The 18,253-nt window shown below is 43.4% G+C and overlaps 1 protein-coding gene across 1 annotated transcript in view; it reads left to right on the forward strand.

Annotated features, from left to right (window-relative positions):
* Positions 1–18,253, forward strand: part of clybl (citrate lyase beta like) — a 195,074-nt gene that overhangs the window by 56,154 nt on the left and 120,667 nt on the right. The window contains 5 exon segments of the mRNA XM_074694315.1: positions 4,604–4,705; positions 7,849–7,942; positions 8,319–8,486; positions 12,803–12,927; positions 16,931–17,096. Coding sequence (XP_074550416.1) covers positions 4,604–4,705; positions 7,849–7,942; positions 8,319–8,486; positions 12,803–12,927; positions 16,931–17,096 — 655 coding nt within the window.

Raw genomic sequence — 18,253 nt, forward strand, 5'->3', positions numbered from 1 at the left:
GAGCAACTTCTACCTCCACCGCTTCCCAAAAATAAGAGGCGGGGAAAAGTCTGTAAAGCTCTGCAGGCTTTAAAAAATTAACCCGGAATACAAAAACCGACTGCACAGGCGTTTAAACTCTGAGTTAAGGTTTAATTACAACAGATTTTAATGGTTTCCAAATCGTTTGAGCTCCGTGTTTGATTTGAAATACTGCAAAGACGTCATGTCAAAGTTATACCTGAGTTAAATGTGCTAATTTTAACTCTAATGGCAGCAACAGGGTTAAAACTTATGGATACAGGAAGGATAAAACACTGAAATGGTTGAATAATGTTAAAGAATTAATAACAAACCAGGTTGGTCACATGACCTTCAGAGAGGCGGAGACTCTCGCTGCTCTGTGAGAGACTGTGTGAGCAAGTAGTTCAGCAGTCTCTCAGTAAAATGGAAACTTTCATCAATAAACACACAAACAAGTTTAATAGTCTCACACAAGAGATTCATTTTTAATCCATTCAACGTGTGAAATAGCTCTGAATCCAACAAAAATGTCTACGGTCCCTGATCCAGGTCCACACTTCTGATCCTCTACGCTCTGCTTGCGTGCTTGCTCCAAATCTCTAGCCAGACTCTTCTCCTCTGTTGTTCCTGAATGGTGAATGAATTCCCTAACTCTATATGATCCACAGAGTCCCTTTCTACTTTAAGAGATGTCTGAAGACTCATCTGTTCAGGGAACACTTAGACCTTAATCTGAGCCTTCTCCTCTTTGTCCTCAGGGGGAGGAGGAGGAGTCAGGAGGTCTGAGACTCAGCTCTTGGTGATTTTACTGAATGTTGCTGAAGGTTGAAGTAAATTGTTGTAGCAATTAATGTGGTTTGTTGACCAGATTATTCTACACTACCTTAAAAAAAAAAAATTAAAGTTTAATTATTATTTTTTTATTTAAAAATCCTGCACTTAAAGGTGCCGTAGGCAGGATTACCCAGGTATGATGGCGGTTTGAAAACCAGCACAGCCCCTGACATCACACCCTTACGCAAGTTTAGCCCCTCCCACAAGAACACACACATCACAATATCAAAACACTCTGCTCTTCGAAACACTCTTCTTCGTGCTGTCCTCGTTTAACTCCTTGGTGTTTTTGTGGTTGGAAGTCCAACAAGGCAGGTAAAAATGCGAGCCAGGACTTCCTCATGCGCGTTCACGAGAACGAAGAGCTTTACAACCAATCGCGATGAAGGACGAAGCGCCGCCCCTCAACCAATCAGGATAAAGCCTCAGGGGCTCTTCTGATTGGTCAAAGATACCTGGAGCAGTTGAGAATCCTTGTCTACTCCACTCATAAAGGGTTATCAATGGATACTTTAACATTTAACCCAAAGAAAACACAAAAAATTAGCACTGACGAGCTAAATCTAAATTCTTGCTTGTGTTGGAAGTTGCTTTGGACAAAAGCGTCTGCTAAATGAAACTGTGGAGCTGTAAAAACGATATAGAGCACTTGGTGCTAGCTCAATGCTAACATACATTGGGAATTCTATTAATATGCTAGCCGTTAGCATACATCGATAAAACTTTTTCCAGTAGAAAATCAACTTTAATCACTGAAAACACAAACAAGTGTTCATAACTTCCTCACAAGAGATTCATTTTCAGTCCATCCAACGTGTTTTATCTCTGCTACAGCTCACAGCAGCGGTTTGGAGACGCTGAAAGAGCTGTCATCCTGTCTTTAAAAGGACAAATATGTACAATCATACGTAGTGTGTTAAAAATCAAGCCACAATTAAAACCATAAACATTAAAATTAATATCAACCACACAGCAACGAGGATTAGTCACTGTTTTGGATGATTCGACAACTAACATTTAATAATTATCTTCTGTAGCGCGTCGCTCTACGCTAACAGGAAGTTTACATGCCACCTGTTTTTAACCAGATATACGTCATGCTAGCTTGTGCATAAGGCCTGTTTGGATTAAATCATGTGTAAATCATGTGATTCTGTTATCATCACTCGTCCACAGCGCCCCCTGTGTTGTGGACCTGTTGTCACTCTGAGCTCCATCTTCAGCCGCTCTGCCGTAAAGCGCTCTGAGTGCTCTGTGACTGTTTGCTCTCTGGGTTTACGGCCTTAGTCGTGGAGGACTCTCCAGATCTGGATTGGACCGTGTCTCTCTGGTGTTTGCTGCTCTAATCCCAGCGCCGTCCTCTTCCTGTCTCCCTCACACGTCTCTGCGCTGTGAGCCTGCGTCTCTCCCCTCTCGTAGGACGGCGCAGTAAATCCCTCACTTGTTTATTTTCCTCCTTTTATTGATAAGAGCTGTGGATTGTGCAGACTGATTTGTGGCTAAAAGATGGACTTGCTTGTTCCCCTTTGTGTGGAAACCTTTAGCTCTGCCTTCCTCCTCTCCCCCGGCTCTTGTGTGACTGACAGGCCTTATTGGGCTTTAACAGGCGTAACTCCCTCCTTTTGTTCGGGGACAATTCTCACACAGATTCGGAGCCGTGTGCATTCTTTGCCCACCGCACTATTTGGTGTGCAGTGGGACTGAAAGAATCGCACCCTGTCCCGCTCCTCCTCCTCTACTCCTCCTCCCGTCCCCTCCCCTCATCCCTTTCTCCGCTTCCCCTCTGTGAAATGAACACTTCAGCAGGCCGGAAACATTTAATCTGGCCCCCTTTTGAAGAAAATTAATTGAAACTTGTCCCACTATAGCCTCCTTTCTCCGGCTCCATCTCGCCCTCCTTCTCTTTTCATGATTGGGTGGTGAAAATTGTCAGAGGGCTTGTTTGTAGCGTGGCTTTGAATGGCAAGAAGAGGTGTTATTTCTTCTTTTTTTCCAATTCAAACATCTTAGAGAGTGCTAGTTTGGAGAGCCATTGAGGGCTAATGGCTGCTGTACGCGCCGGAGGAACAATGCGGGATCTGGACGGCGGCTGAATCGGGCCCTCCAGGAGCAGAAAAGCAGGAGACGGACAGAAACGTGTCATCAGAGCGGCCGTGTTCTCTGTCAGATGGATCCAAACAGCTTCCCGCTTGCCGTAGCCGTGTCGGCGTTTGTAATCTGTGTTTGTAATATCAGCTATCTGGTTTCCTCTGTCACCAAAACAGGTTTATCTACACCCTCTTTTCACACTTCCCTCTCGGACCCCCCAGCCCCACCCCTTCCTGTGTTTGCGAGGGAGGGGGGATATTATGCTAAGCCCCCAGCGTTAGTTTTTATGTTGCCATAGCAGCCCTGCTCCCACAGGGTTGTGACCTCAGATGATTACAGTACAAAGCCTATTGGGTCTTGAAAACCTCTTTGAAGATGAAAAGTCTTTGATGGTTTGTATTTATGCAAATCTCTCAGATATGATTTATCCAACTGAGATTGAATGGAGAGATGATTAAAATTGCCCCTATTTTTTCTGAAATCCTTCAATGGAGGCCCTCTCTTTCACTTTTTGTCAGGGGGGGAGAACAAGAGTGGTGAGTGCGAGCACCGGGGTTATTTTGCTCTTCATTTGGGGAAATAGCGAAGCTGTACCTGAGGTTATTTATATCTGTCTTTCCCCTGGTGTGTCAAAGAGGGAGTGAGACAGAGGAGAGGAAGGGGGGACACGAGGTTAGACAGATTTCTACTCGCAGCTTTTGCGCCCTCTCCTCCCTTTTTTTTTTTTTTTTTGACTGGCTTTGAAAGGAAATATCTGACGGAGGGGGCTTTTGTGTGTTTCCAGATGATAGATTTTGGAATTTGGGCTACCCCACTGGCAGTCCAGGGCTCGCTGTGAACTGGTCTGTTGGAAAAAATTGAAGCGCTTTGGTCTTCAAAGAATTAAACTTGGTTTTAAAGCCCTACTTAGGTGAGCTTGCATATTAGCAGGAGTCGTGCAGAATAAAGGCCTCAGCAAAGTGTCACATCACTCTCTGATTGTTGCTGCAGCCCGCCTGTTCCCCGCCATGGAAGGAAGGACGGGCTGCAGAGCAGAATAATGTCGCAGTAAAACACACTCAAAGACATCCCAAATCTTGTTTCTTCTCCCTTTTTTCACGATTTTGTTTCTTCTGCGCCTGGCCGTGTGTATGCATGTGCCGTGCGTGCGTGTGCAGGTTTTCATGTGTGCACGCTCTCAGGGGAACACATGCTGTAGTAGTGCAGAGCCTGTTAGAGGAGGTAGAGGAGGAAGACTTCAGACGGAGGGGGGAACCCTGGTGATAATGTAAAATATTTCATTTCACCTGCTTTTGTTGCTGCTCTCCTGCGCCGGCTGCCTCCGCTGTTTGAACCCTCACAGATGTGTTTCTGAATAAGGACTCAGATGGGAACGGTGCAGGTAATAAAGGTGTCAAGATTCCTATCAAAAGTGAGTTTTTGCGCGATGAGATTCCTTTCTTTCTCCTGCCTGCCTGCCTGTCTGTCTCACCCACAGTGGATTTTGAAGGATGTGACATATCATTTATGTGGTTTTGCAGCTTAAATTCATTTCTTGCAGTTTTGAATTCGCTGTTTCTCTGTGTGGGTTTTCCTCTTTTTTCTCCTGCAGTTAATGCATTTGCAGAGACACAGAGGAGTTTACTCTGAGTGTGTGAGCTGTGTTGTGTCCTGTTAATGAGAGCGTCCCTGTGTTTAGTTTGTTGACAGGTTTCAGCGCCACTTGAAAGGACGGCCGCTGACAGAGCCCCTGCGCCTGGTCACCTTTGTGGAAACCGCTGTGGGCCTGCTCAATTTTAAGGTAAATGACAAACAAACAGCTCCTAAAAAGTGCCTGCGTAAGACATTTCTCTGTTTTGTTGGTTGCTCACTTCAGATTAAAGCCGGGTGCTCCACACGTCCAGAATGAAAGGGGCTGAAAGCTTCGGGACAGACTCTCCAAACCTTTTTTCCTCTTTCTCTTTTTTTTTCTGCTCGTCTGTGTCTCTCCTTCCCTCTCCAGACATGCTGACATTTTTTAATTAGAACTGTTTTAATATCATCATAGTGGGAAAGTTCTTAATGATATTTTGGCAAGCATCAAAGCACTTCCTGTTTGAGTGCAGCACGACCTTCAGCTTCACGGGGAAAAGGGGCACGGTTTGGGCGTTTGGGGAGAAACAAGCTGTCCGTCCTCCTTTTGATTTGTCTGTTTCTGGTCCTGCTCTGATTCTGTGTCTGTGTTTTCTGGTTGTTAGTGTGTGTGAGTGTGTGTGTGTGTGTGTTTTGTGGTGGCAGGGGGTGCCTCTGTGTGCTTTTCTTAAGAACACCCTGTATCTGTGCCCAGACTGAACCCCCGGCTTCAGGCAGGAGGAGGAAAAACGACTCTGAGGCACAGCTAGTGGTGAAATTAATTTGGAGGCCGACAAAAGCAGAAGACATGTTCTTATTGTTTCACTTTTTCTTCCTCAGACAATCACACACACATTTAAAGTACAGTCATGCAGCTATAGCTGGATCTGTCTGCACACACACACACACACACACACACACACATGAGAGACATGTCTGAGAAAACAAACTTTAACACCTGATGCTTCGATAACTGAGCGAACTCTGACACAGATAAGTTTAGTTTGAATATAAAGACGATGATGAGAAAAGATTTTAGATTAAGATGTGTGTTTATAAGAGGTCAGATCTGAGCCTGACTCTTAAAGACACAGGAGCTGAGCTGGAGGAAGTTAGGGATTGGTACTAAACTAGGTACCAATTTCTGTCAAAAGTACCAGGTACCAATTTGCGTAAAAGTTAAAAGATACCATGTTTGGTACCTAAATGCATCCTTGTGACTGTGAGCGAGTAGAAGAGTAGGAGATTTTCCACGCTGAACATGAACACAGCATTGCAAGGTTATATATTGAAGAATAAATATGTTAAGTTGAAAAAAAAAAATATTATTAAACAAATATTTTTTTACCACACACAAACACAAAACAGTAGGGAAAACTGTTACCGTTGAGTACCGGTACCAATAGCCAGGTACCAGGCACCGGTACCGTATCAATCCAAATGTGAAAGGTTCCCGTCCCTATACACATTGATTAAAGCTGCTGTGAGGAGTTTTTATCCATTAATGAATTAATCCTGTAAATATTTGATTTAAAAATCCCCGACAGAGTTTGAGTGTCTCACAACACCCTGATCAACATGTCTGCGCTCACATTCCTCGCTGCAAAGATAAATAAAAATTAACAACTTACACCAGATAGAGCAGAAAAAAGAGTTAAAGCTTTGTCCACAGGGGGCGCCAAATCCACCACATGCCAAAGTTTCTGAGGGGAGCTTTAACAAGAGGTTAAAGAAACAGATCTGCATCCACCAGCAGCTAAAGGCATCGTTTCAGCTCACCCAGTTAATCTGAGGACACCTGGGAGATACTCACTCAGATGCCACGGTTACATGAGCAGTTTTTCCTCTTTCTGAATAATTTTTTTGAAAACAATAGTATACATAAAAAGGAATATTCCAGTCTCTGGTCTACATGCGCCGCTGTAATCAAACAGAATAGTCAATGGGGCATGCGCAGAAAAACATAAACATCACGAGATTTATCACAGAGTTTTTCTTTCACTTATTTGAATAACTCTGTGTTGTCAGTTTGTCGTCCGTCCAGTCTTAAAACTATGTTCATTTCTTTCAAAGTTTGGATCAAAAACAAACTTTCCTCCAGTGCTGACGGCTCGCCGCCATTTTTAAAGTTGAGGAACGTCTCTAGTTGCGTCTTACGTCATATCTGAGCATGCTCTGAAAGAACGCACCCTGACAACTTTCTGTTTGAGTGGATACATGAAACCTCAATCGGTTTGGGGAAAGGAATATTCGACTCCATTATATTTCCATTGGCTCTTTTCTTTCAGAATGAGGTGAATATAAAGGTTAAATTCTTTCTGTTTGAGCAAATAAACCAAATGAAAGTGGAATATTTGAGTCGATGTAAACGTGGCTACTGAAACAGGCTGAATGTGCACAGTGAGGAGAAAGAGCTGCACGATTTTTTTTAATTCATCATCATTTATTGTGATAACTTTAAACATTTTCACCGTTTTTATTGCAGATTTCTTGTGATTAACTTCTCAAAGGAACAGCTGCGTCACATAAAAGTGAAATCTTATCAAGTGTTTTTGTCTCATTTTAAGTCAAAATGGGATTAGCACACTTGATATGAGCCACATTCACCTGAGCAGTCCAGAGAAATGTCTTGTTTCAAGTACTTTAAAGACAATATGAGATCTGAATTGATGTAACAAGCTAAACAAAAATCTGACAATGGAAAAAAAGAAATTTTCTGGCCGATCACTGATTTTTAAAAAGCCTGACCTGCTGATATAGATTTTTATTTTCTGTTTTTAATAACTGACAGCAGATACCTTCGACTTTCTAATCTTATTTTACTGAGAATCATTAAACAATACCTGTGAAACAATAAAATCTTTATGTCTTAACTTTAACAACCAATGAAAATTAAGGAAGTCTGCACTGATCGATCGCTGCATGTCTAATTCAGAGCTCATTTTGTCTTTAAATAACTTGAAATCAGACATTTTTTTGGACTGCTCAGGTGGATGAGGCTCAGATTGAGTCTAAAAAGACATTTTATGCTGAAAATAAAACAAAAACACTTGATCCAGTCTGTGTTTTCCTGTTTTGTGATTTTAACTTTTTGGAAAAGGAATTGATTTTGCACATTTGACGCTTTAAGCTGAAGAAATTAAACTCAGATTCATTTGGTGGAAACAGAAAGAGGAGGAAACTTTTCTCACTTCTTTGTAACTTCAGCCTCTGTGTGTGTGCGTGTGTGTGTGTGTGTGTGTGTGTGTGTGTGTGTGTGTGTGTGTGTGTGTGTGTGTGTGTGTGTGTGTGTGTTTGTGTGTGTGTGTGTGTGTGTGTGTGTGTTTTCTGCAGGCGGTGTGTGAGGACCTCCGTCGTCTGGCTCCAGCGGCGGGGCTCCACCATGACGGCGTGGTGTTCGGCTCTGATGACTTCTGTGCCAGCATCGGTAACCCTCTGAGCTGCTCCTTCATTTCCTCCTCTGCTCTCTGGACGTTTTGTGTCTGATTGTTTCTGCTTCTGCGGCTGATACTGAGCTTTATTGTTTCCTAAATCACCTCTCACTGTTTGATTGCATACCTGAGCAGAGACGTGTGTGCAGAGGGAGCTGCTCTTTAATGTCTGAGGAGATATTGAAACAGGAGATGATCTGTTTCATGTAACACCTCCATTATTCTCTCAATCAGAGGAGTCAGGAAGTTTATCCGCCCGCTGATGAAGGAGGAAATACTTCAGTGATTTGGAAATAATGCTTCTAGTTTTACTCTTTCTTTACTCTGAGGCTTTAGCTCCATCGTGCTGAAAGACCCTTCCTGTGCCCCCAGGAGCCACGCGCACCACCGAGGCCACGGAGCTCCTCTACGCCCGGCAGAAGGTGGTGGTGACCAGCAAAGCGTTCGGGCTGCAGGCCATCGACTTGGTGCACATCGACTACAAAGACGTGGAGGGGCTGAGGCGGCAGGCCAGAGAGGGCGCTCTCATGGGATTCACAGGTACAGTCAGGGACTATCTGGGTCTCGAATCTGCTCCTCAAAGACCTCAGAGGCTGCTTTTACTCCTCCATCGTGGTTTCTGAACAAAAACTGAACATAAACTGGATTTTTATGGCTCAAAGTGATTAATCTCATTCTAAAATAAAGATTTAAACTCTCTTCTTTACTTTCACGTCATCTCAGAGTCCGTTCCTCTGACTCCTGATCACCCCGACTGAAAAAAGACTTTTCTGACGTGTGTGTCGATCCAGTGCTGAATGGCATTTTGTCCATGTGTGTGTGTGTGTGTGTGTACCTGAGAGTGTGATTAAATTTAGCAGAGAGTGGTAGCCTCTACTTTAAAAGCCCTCAGTGTGTGTCTGTAGCCAGGCAACGCTCGCTGTCAGAATGTGTGTGTGTGTGTGTGAGTGTGTGTGTGTGTGCCCTGCAGACCACAGAATCACAGAAAGCAGGAGTCTTTTTTCCCCAAATTCATTCATTATTCCTCGGCTGCTGCAGGTTGATTTGCTCTGGTATTTTCCTCCCATGACGCCTGATTATTTCAGAGCCTGACATGAAGTATTTACTCCTCTTTACTCTGACGTTTAAATATTTCTCCCTCCAAACGTTGTTTCCTGTAAATAGAATAAATCAGCTCTCACACCACAAAGACGTTTAGTTCCTGCAGACCCTGAGCACGCTCTCCGTGTCTTGTTTTCCAGGTGACCTCGTTCGCCACGTCTGTGCAGGGGCGTATTTAGTGGTTTGGGGGCCCAAGGCAAACCCAGTCCATGGGGCCCTCCATGTCCTTGTAACTCCTCTTCCTCAGAGCTAGACTGGCCTTCCCTGGGTCCACTGTCTCTTTCCCAGAATCAAGGCATGACACAGTGCTAATCTTGTTCATGCTAACTTAACACAACTAAATGCATTTCCTCAAGTTCTGTACTTTAGTTTGATTTAGAAAAAAGTGAATCCATCATTTAGTCCACTTTGTCCTGGATTTGAAATCTTTTATGGTCCATTGAAGCTTATTTGTCCCACAGTGGGGAATTTACAGAGTAACAGGAACAAACAAGAAAGGATGAAGTGAAAAACATTACAATAGGTAAATATTGAAAAAATAATTTAGTAAAGAAAAAATATGTAAATATCAAGCACAACATCAAACTGGAGAAAACTCTACTGAAAGAGGTGATATTTACAGTTACCATACTTTTTGGTACTATTATTTTAAAGTGAATGTATTTTTATTTGACCCCCTGTCCAGTGAGTTATGTTTCCAAAAAAGAGATTTATACAATAATGTTTATCACCAACTCCAAAAGTTTGATTTAGAGAAAATGATCCTGTTTCCTGGGCTAGATAAAGTCCTTAAAATCCTAAAAGTCTGATATGTTTATCTCAGATCTCAGAGCAACATTGGTTTTATTTCACACTTGGTTGAAAATAAGAAAAAAATGTGAAAAAGTGTTTTTACCACTTTCTTCCTGAATCAAATGTTCAGATGTGTTGTAACATGGAATAGCCCATTGAATAAGAAGGGAGGGGGAGGAGCCAAAACCATCATCACAGATTAAGACTTTGATGGATTTTGAAGCATGTGAAGTAAGATTTAGAAAAAAGAAATGCTTTCAGTTGAAGAGAACTTCATAAATCAGTTTTTAAGAGATGCTTTGGGGGCCCCTGGGAATCTTGGGGCCTAATTGTAGCTACGCCCCTGCTTCTGGGAGCATTCGGTTGATTTGGATGTCCTGATGAATTGCTGAGTGTTTGCGTCTCTGGTTTAGTGTTTTGGCGTTTTGCAGCGATGATGTAGCGTCAGACAGGTGAGGCGAGAGATTAAAGGTCGGGAGCAGCTGCTTGATGAAATAAATGGTTTGATTTGATATGGAGCAGAACCAGAAGCTCTGGATTAGTGGCTTACAGGCCGTGGGCACTCTGTATAATCTTAGCGAGTAGCTATTACTGGCCCGAGTGGACTTAAGCAATAATGCGGCGCAGCCAAAAGCCTCTACCTGTGCAGTAATTGACCTTGGCAGCGCCTAAGCTGCAACCAGCACCCATTAGCACAGAGCAGGCCGGTCAAACACAGCCTCCCAGTGCTGCTAATGGAGAACAGGTCAGTGTGGAGCAGAGTTTAGGATCTGATCTGTTCAGTGGGAAGGTCGTTAATTTAGGGATTTAACGGAGCGGCGGCGTTCTTTGGTTTCTGAGCCGTAAACGACGTGTGACGTGCTGCTGCTGCTGCTGCTGCTGCTGCTGCTGCTGCTGCTGCGTCTCAATCATCTCTCTGAACAAACGTCTGCTCACACAAATGGAGAAACGCTTCCTGAAAATTCTCTGCTTCCAGGGTCCACGTTTCACTCGCAGCCCCGGGACCCTGCCGATCATTCGCCTGAGAGCACTTTGCTAAACAGCTATCCTCCAATGAGACGGCAGCACCACATGGCAGGCCGCCATTGGCTGGAGGGCACGAGTGATGCATTTTGGGGGAACCAATGGGTTGTTACTGAGGGCACCTGAGTCACCCTGTCTGTCTGTGCTGTCATTCTGCTGTATCCTACACACACACACACACACACAGACGCAGAAACACACACACTTTCTTTGAGGCTGCAGATTTCAGCACAGAAACACGCTGCTCTGTCTTCAGACCAGAGGTAAACAGGTGGCAGAGCGGGGACTGCAGAGTCTGCTGCTCAAAGGAAAACAAACACAGGCAAAAACACACACACACACTTACACACACACACACTTACACACACACTGCATCAAACAGATTCATAATATGAGCAAAGGAAAAGAAGAAGAACTCAAATCCTCTTGTGATTGTGGACGAAAAGAAGACAAATACACACTTTTTCACACACATTCAAACACAACTCCAGCTTTGCCGTGGGCAGTCTGCAGGCTCCCAGAGAATAACTCAATCTCTGAGATTCACACACACACACACACACACATGCACACACACACGCACGCACTCAGGCAGGCAGCCGTGCCTTTGCAGGGACACAGAAAACACCACATCTCATCTTAGATTTGCTTCTTTCTCCGTGCATCTCTGCAGAAACTGACTCTCCTAATTTATCCAAAATCTTTTTTTTTTCTTATATTTTTATTTTTAGCTTCTTAAATCCAAACATCTGCTGTTTTCACGCTCTTTGCAAACGCAGCGTCTTGGTTTATTTTGCAAAACAAAGTTAGCTTTAAAACTATTTTTCTTCCAGACGTCGCCTAACGCAGGTTAAAGCAGCGTTTGTGTTAAAGACACACTCAGGAGTTTTTCTTCAACAGTCTGAAAATGTTAACGATGATTTTCTGATGAACAAACATTTGATCACCGACTTGTCGTGTCTGATGACGCGGCGTCGCCCCGGCCTTGGTGTACAGTCCGGCTCACTGATTGTGTGGCTGCAGTGTGAGTCTCTGGGAGGTTAACTGGGGTGAGTGGGTTTCTCCTCCCCCTCTCCTCTCCTCTCCTCTCCTGTCCTCCTTTTCCTCTCCTCCTCTCCCCTAAAATGTTTTTTTCCTGCCCGTGCAGCCCGCCTGCTCGGCCACCTTGAAGGATTTGTTGTCGGCGACACGGCTAAGCCCTGAAGTGAGGAGTTCCTGCTGTCTGCAGCTGAGTCCTGTTCTCAGCAGACGCTTCATAACCTTAACTTATCGCTACAAGTTTGATCTGCAAATGTACACGGGATTATGTCTGCGGCGTTAGCCCACATTTACAGAGCGGGAGTGGGCTCCATGAGGGTGGGTGGGTGGGTGGGTGGGTGGGTGGGTGTGGACTGTGTCAGACAGCTTTAACTCCATGTTAAGCTTGTGTTTCAGCCACTGCAGCGCTGACAGTAAACACCACGTTCGACCACGATTTCCTCGTTTTAAAAACAGAAAATCCAACTTTCAGACGCGTGAAAGAGGAATTTAAGTTTCTATTTCTTTTTATTTCCTCTGCTGTGTGTTTCTGACCATAACACACACACACACACACACACACACTTCCTCCTCCTGTATTTCCTCCTCTCAGCCCGCTGTCAGAGCTCTCCTCCTGTTTCCCTTCAACTGTTTTTCCGACAGCTTCAATAAGAAATAATAAAAGAATAAAGCGGAGGAGAAAACAGAGAGGTGTTGGTAAAATCAGGGCAGGTAATTGGCACAAACTCGTTAACTGAACGCTCCGTGCCAATAAGTAGAAGTATTGTTTCTGAACTGGAGGAGCTCTCCAGTTTAATTTCATTTGGAGCCAAAGCTAGCCCGCTGTTAACATTAGCATATTTCTGCTTTTCTTTCTCTTGCTGTGTGTGTGTGTGTTTCTGTGTGTTAATGTGTGTGTGCAGGTAAGCAGGTGATCCACCCAGGGCAGATCCAGGCTGTGCAGGAGGAGTTCTCGCCCAGTCCGCAGAGGGTGGAGTGGGCCAAAGAGCTCATCGCTGCGTTTGACCAGCACCAAGCGGAGGGGAAGGTAACGTTAGCATCCTGATCGACGCTAAACCTCCTTTTTTCACAGGTTAGGGGAAAGATTCAGAGCTGAGAGGAGCGTCGGTTTCATGCACGTGCATTTCAGATATTTCTGCTCCAACTCAAACCTCCGCTCGACGTCTCCTTCCTCCTGAAACTGGATAAAAACTCAGATGAAACAGGAGGAAGAGTCAGAGCAGAGAGTTTGGGGTCTGCACATTTCCCTGAGTCTGGATCCTTTGTGTCCCCTCTGACACACCTCTGTGCTCCCACAGAATACATACAGTACACCCCCGGTGTGGGAGCAGGGGCGGGGGGGTCGGGCCAATTAAGTGTACAATATTATTGTTCCTAATTTAGTGCATGGTTGGATCCTGTGTGTGCAGCTCTGTGGGCTGTCTGCTGAGGTAATACACAATCTGCCCACACCTCAGCCACTGCCAGGGCCGCTCCTGCAGAGCATCGCCCGAGGGACTCCTCTCCTCTCCTCTCCACTCCTCCCTGTGTGTGTGAGTGTGTGTGAGTGTGTGTGTGAGCAGCGAGCAGGGTCAGCGTCTTTGTCTTTCAACATGACAGGTGCTTGTTTTCATAACTCGTCTTCAGCTGTGTGTTGCTCTCTGCAGCTCTGAAGCGTTTTTCAGGGGTCACGTTTTCCTCCGCTACACCGTGTCTGTTACAGTAAACATCTGAGGTGTTCTGAATGAAAGTCCCATCTTTAAACTGTTGTATCTCAGTGATTTGAAGTGAATTTATTTATTTAATAAGGACAATGCAGTTTAACAGAGCTCCATCACTAAGTATGAATCTGATGTGCTGCACAGAGAGTTTATAGCAAATGCTAATTTCCAACTCTTGTCCCTAGTTGGGCCTTTAAAAGTCAGAAAATGTACAACATTTAACAGCATAGAATAATAAAAAAGTTTACAAAACAACAATAAAATACTAGGTATGTACGATATTATCGGCACAATATCGGAATTGGCTGGTATTTTCTGTATTTCAATACTGAATGTCCTGAGTTTGAAAAAATAATATATTTCTTATTTATGGTAAAATCAAATGTTTTTTGTCTTGTTTTATGTGTGTTTCTTAAACAAATAAGACCGTCACAATAAGAGTAACATATAAATTCCAGTACAGGATAGACTTAGCTTTCTTTACAGTGAAAAAAACAAACAAACTTGTGATTATTGGTATCGGTATCACCCAAAAGGGTTTCGATATATTGCATATCGGATATCAGCAAAAATCCAATATCGTGCATCCCTATAAAATACACGCTCACATCAAAACAAGTAATTACACAAACCAGTTCAAAATAAATAGATGAATAAATAAAAAAAGAATGATCACAGTTTTGATTTGCTTTTAGCCAACGCTTGACCTTTGTAGAGAAGAGTTTTAAGTCTGTGATTAATTTGATTTCCAGAGTTTCGAGCCTTTAAAAGAGAAAGCTGACTGTCCAAATGCTGACTTACAGTTTTTATGCTACAGTTTCCATTCACCTTGCTTCTTGTAACTCTGCTGCTGTTAAAAACTAATTCAAGGAAAGAAAACTGCATGAAGCTTTCAAAGCTCAACAGATTGTATTTTTCCAAAATGTGGCAGTGGTGCCAACAGATAGGTTTGTTGTCCATTACTTTAAGGGTTTTATTATATCAGGATGACAGACGTGCATGAATATCTGAGCTGCCTGAATTGGTATGTACTGCCTCATTAATTTGAAACAGTTTAGATTGGTTTTGACTGATTTAGCTATTTTCTTCTCGTGTTCATCAAACCTGAGCTGTGGATCTAAAATGATTCCCAAGAATTTGAATTCATTGACTTCTTGTATTTCTTGAGCCTTCCAAGTTGGCTCCGTTTCCTCTCGGAGAAGCACATGGACACCGTCTTATTTAGGTTTAAAACGAGATGATTGGGTTCCTTGCTCGGGGACTTAGCAGGAGCATAAATGACTGCATCATCAGCGTAAAGCTGGATGCTGTTGTCTGGGCACGTTTTGGGCACATCATTTATAAAAAGACTAATGCCTGAACCACACCTATATGGATATCTTCCTAAACGCACATTTTTCTGTCTGATTGGGCCTCTCAACCACACCAACACGGAGATTTTTAAAAACGGATAAAAAAGTGAGGAAATAAAATAATATCCGGTTGAGTGGATCCGTGTAGCGGTGTCAAACGGAGCTGGTGTTGACGCGATGACGTCAAGCGCCTAGCAACAAGTTACTGTGTTTGACTGCACATGCTCATAACGTTCTTCTTCTATGGTTTTCACATTTTGCTAAACTGCTACTTATCGGCCAGGCGTGGCGTTGCAGGCTTCAAAGGCGATCGTTTCCAGTTTGGCCTCTTCGTATGGACAGAGATATTTCTGTGGTGTGGACACTGCAAAAACAGCCCTACTAAAAATAAGCAAAATATCCTCAAATTTGTTACAATTTCCTTAGTTTGAGCAAAACAAATCTGCCAATAGGGTAAAAAAAAATTTGCTTGGCTAGAATTCTTAAAACTAGCTTATAACTCTAGACGGAGCCTGTCTTGAAACTCGATCAAATGTCCTTGAATTTGAGAAAAGTTTGCTCATTACAAGCATAAAAAAGTTATTTTTAAGAAAAGTTCACTTCAATTTTGTGTTGTGCTGTTTGATTTAGCTTATTTCAAGAATGTTTTTACTTAATTTAAGATTTAACATGTTTTTCATTTAGCAAAAAAAGTCTTGGAATATGACAGATTTTCTTAAAATAAGACATCGCCTTTCTGATCTAGCTGGTTTAAAGAAATTATCCTCCAACTCCAAGAAAAATAATAAGCAAAATCAACTTAGAATAAGACATAATTTCTTTAAAATGAAACACAGACGTGTTTTTATCTAAAATCAGGAAACCAGAGGCAATCCTGTTTTCTTTCCATTTATTAAAAAGTCAAATCAGCTGACCAACAGCTCCAAAAGCACAATCCTCAACAACTCAGCCATCATCTTCAGAAAATACTGTGTTTGTGCTTTTTAAAAGGAATATTGCAACATTTTCATTGTTTTCTGTCTTACCTCAGATAACTGTTGACGGTCAGATCGATTCAACTTATGTTTGTGTGATTTCTTAAACTGAGAAATTGTGTAACTGATCTTAATCTTAAAATAAGTCAAATAATCTTGTTTTTCTGTTGGGACTTCATCCAAACCTCTGTTGTGGCTCGTTACCAGCAATACTTGCTTCATTTTAGCTGAACTTTCTTATGAAGATTTTATCAGATATTTTCTCTTGAAATAAGGTTTTTTTTTCTAACACACATCTTGCTTGTCAAGATAATTTTTCTTTTTAGGTAAAATTTAAGAACAAATTTCTAGAAACAAACTTTTTTGTCTTTCTTAGAAATCCTTTTTTGCAGTGGATGGAGGTTTTTTTTAAAACAAGGACAAAGATATCCGATCAAAACAATACCCACATACGTGTGGTTCAGGCCTAAAAAGCAGAGGGCCAAGAAGTGACCCTTGGGGGATTCCCATTGTGGTTTTTAAAAAGGATGTTTGTCCGTCAACTTTTACACACTGCTCTCTTTTTAGAAGGTAAGACTTGAACCAGTTAACTGAGTTTTTAGAGAAATTAAAAGATGAAAACTTGGAAAGTAGATTGTTGTGGTCAGGAAACACGGCCCCCACAACATCACCACAGTCAAGAGACTGTTTTATGTTTTCAACAAAACAAGTATTTGCAGTTTCTGTTGGATACTTTGGTCTAAAACCAAACAGTTTAGGTTGAAGAAGCTGATTGGTTCCTGCTCTGCCACAACTTCCTCAAGCACCTTTGACAAAACAGAGAGAATAGAGACAGGGCGGTGATTTTTGACCAAATCATAGTCATTATTTTTAAGATTGGTGTGATGACAGCTTTTCTCCAGGTCATTAGAAATGTGTTTTCTCTAATTGATAAATTAATGATGTGAGTTAGAGGAGGAACTAATGATGCTCTCCTCCTCCTCCTCCTCCTCCTCCTCCTACAGGGAGCGTTCACCTTCCGCGGCAGCATGATCGACATGCCCTCTGTGAAGCAGGCTCGCAACATCCTCTCGCTGTCCGACGTGGTGCCGCAGAAATGACACGACCGCCGCCGGACGCCCCGGACCCCGCCCCGACAGAAGAGGTCTACGGACTCTGGATTTGCTTCAGGTTCATGAACAGAACGAGCACTCTGAGAGTCTGTCACCGTGGTGGGGTTTGGGGTTTGATGTGAGTGTGTGGAGCTGTTGTTGTTGTTGTTGTTGACTTTGCGTGGTTGTCATGACGCGTCCTGAGGGGATGTGATGAGCGCCAACTCCTTCAGGGAAGCAGCAGAGCGCCGCGTCTCAGAGTGTGTGAGGTTTATGTCCCTGTGTGGGCACTTTCTTGGCACACTCTTCATCGTGTGTGTGTGTGTGTGTGTGAGTGTGTGACTCTTCAGTGTGTCCCAGGTCATGATGAATGCCCCCCCACCTCCCGGTCCAGGCAGCTGGGCGTAGAGGGTAAACAAACACAACAAGCCCCTGTTGGAGGATCTATTCATTAGGCCCCGGTCCTCCAGTCAGGCCTCGCCCCCCCGCCCGGGCCCCGACTCCCAAACATCAAAGTGTCGCTGGCTTTAAAGAATCAAACCAGCCCGATGGAGGAGCGTAAACTCTCCGTTTAGCGTTCTGTGTGTGTCAGTCTGCTTAGTAAAGACGTGCAGCTCGCTCTGCGGCGGCTGCGGGGCCTGTGGTCTTGATGGAGACGGCGTGCGGCGTCTGACTCACCATGACCTGCGCGGAAAATAAACAGTGCATACATGCACACGCTGCGGCGCGGCTCCTCCGCTGCTCCACCATTCAGCTCTGACTCCACGTCAGCTTTCTGCTCCTGCTCTCACCTGCTCCTGCTTTCATCATCCACACACACACACACACACACACACACACACAGGGCTGCAGGAAACACACACACTATCAACAAAGAAAGACATATTTAACTATAGTGTTAGGAAAAAACACTGACATGAGACATTAAAGTCCATAAACACACCACATTCCTGCACTTCAGCGTGTGTGTCTGTAACAACTCCTCCTCTAAGAGTCAAACAATCCTCCAACACGTCAACAAAACATCTCAAAGCTCTCTGAAATAACCCAGGATTTAATTTCTTTAACATTTCTCCAACGCCTCCTGTTCCTCAGCGTCCGCTTGTTTCTCTAATGTTGGAAAGAAAACATCGAGCTGTGTTTTTAATCCACATAAAACACACACACACATCTGTTTATTTACTCTTTAAATTGTTCTTTTTAATGCAGGAAAACCTGCACATGCACGAATGTTAC

This window comes from Halichoeres trimaculatus, unplaced genomic scaffold (assembly GCF_033239565.1).
Source record: "Halichoeres trimaculatus isolate MK-OKI-2021-1 unplaced genomic scaffold, fHalTri1.1 fHalTri1_scaffold_19, whole genome shotgun sequence".
Taxonomy (NCBI): Eukaryota; Metazoa; Chordata; class Actinopteri; order Labriformes; family Labridae; genus Halichoeres; species Halichoeres trimaculatus.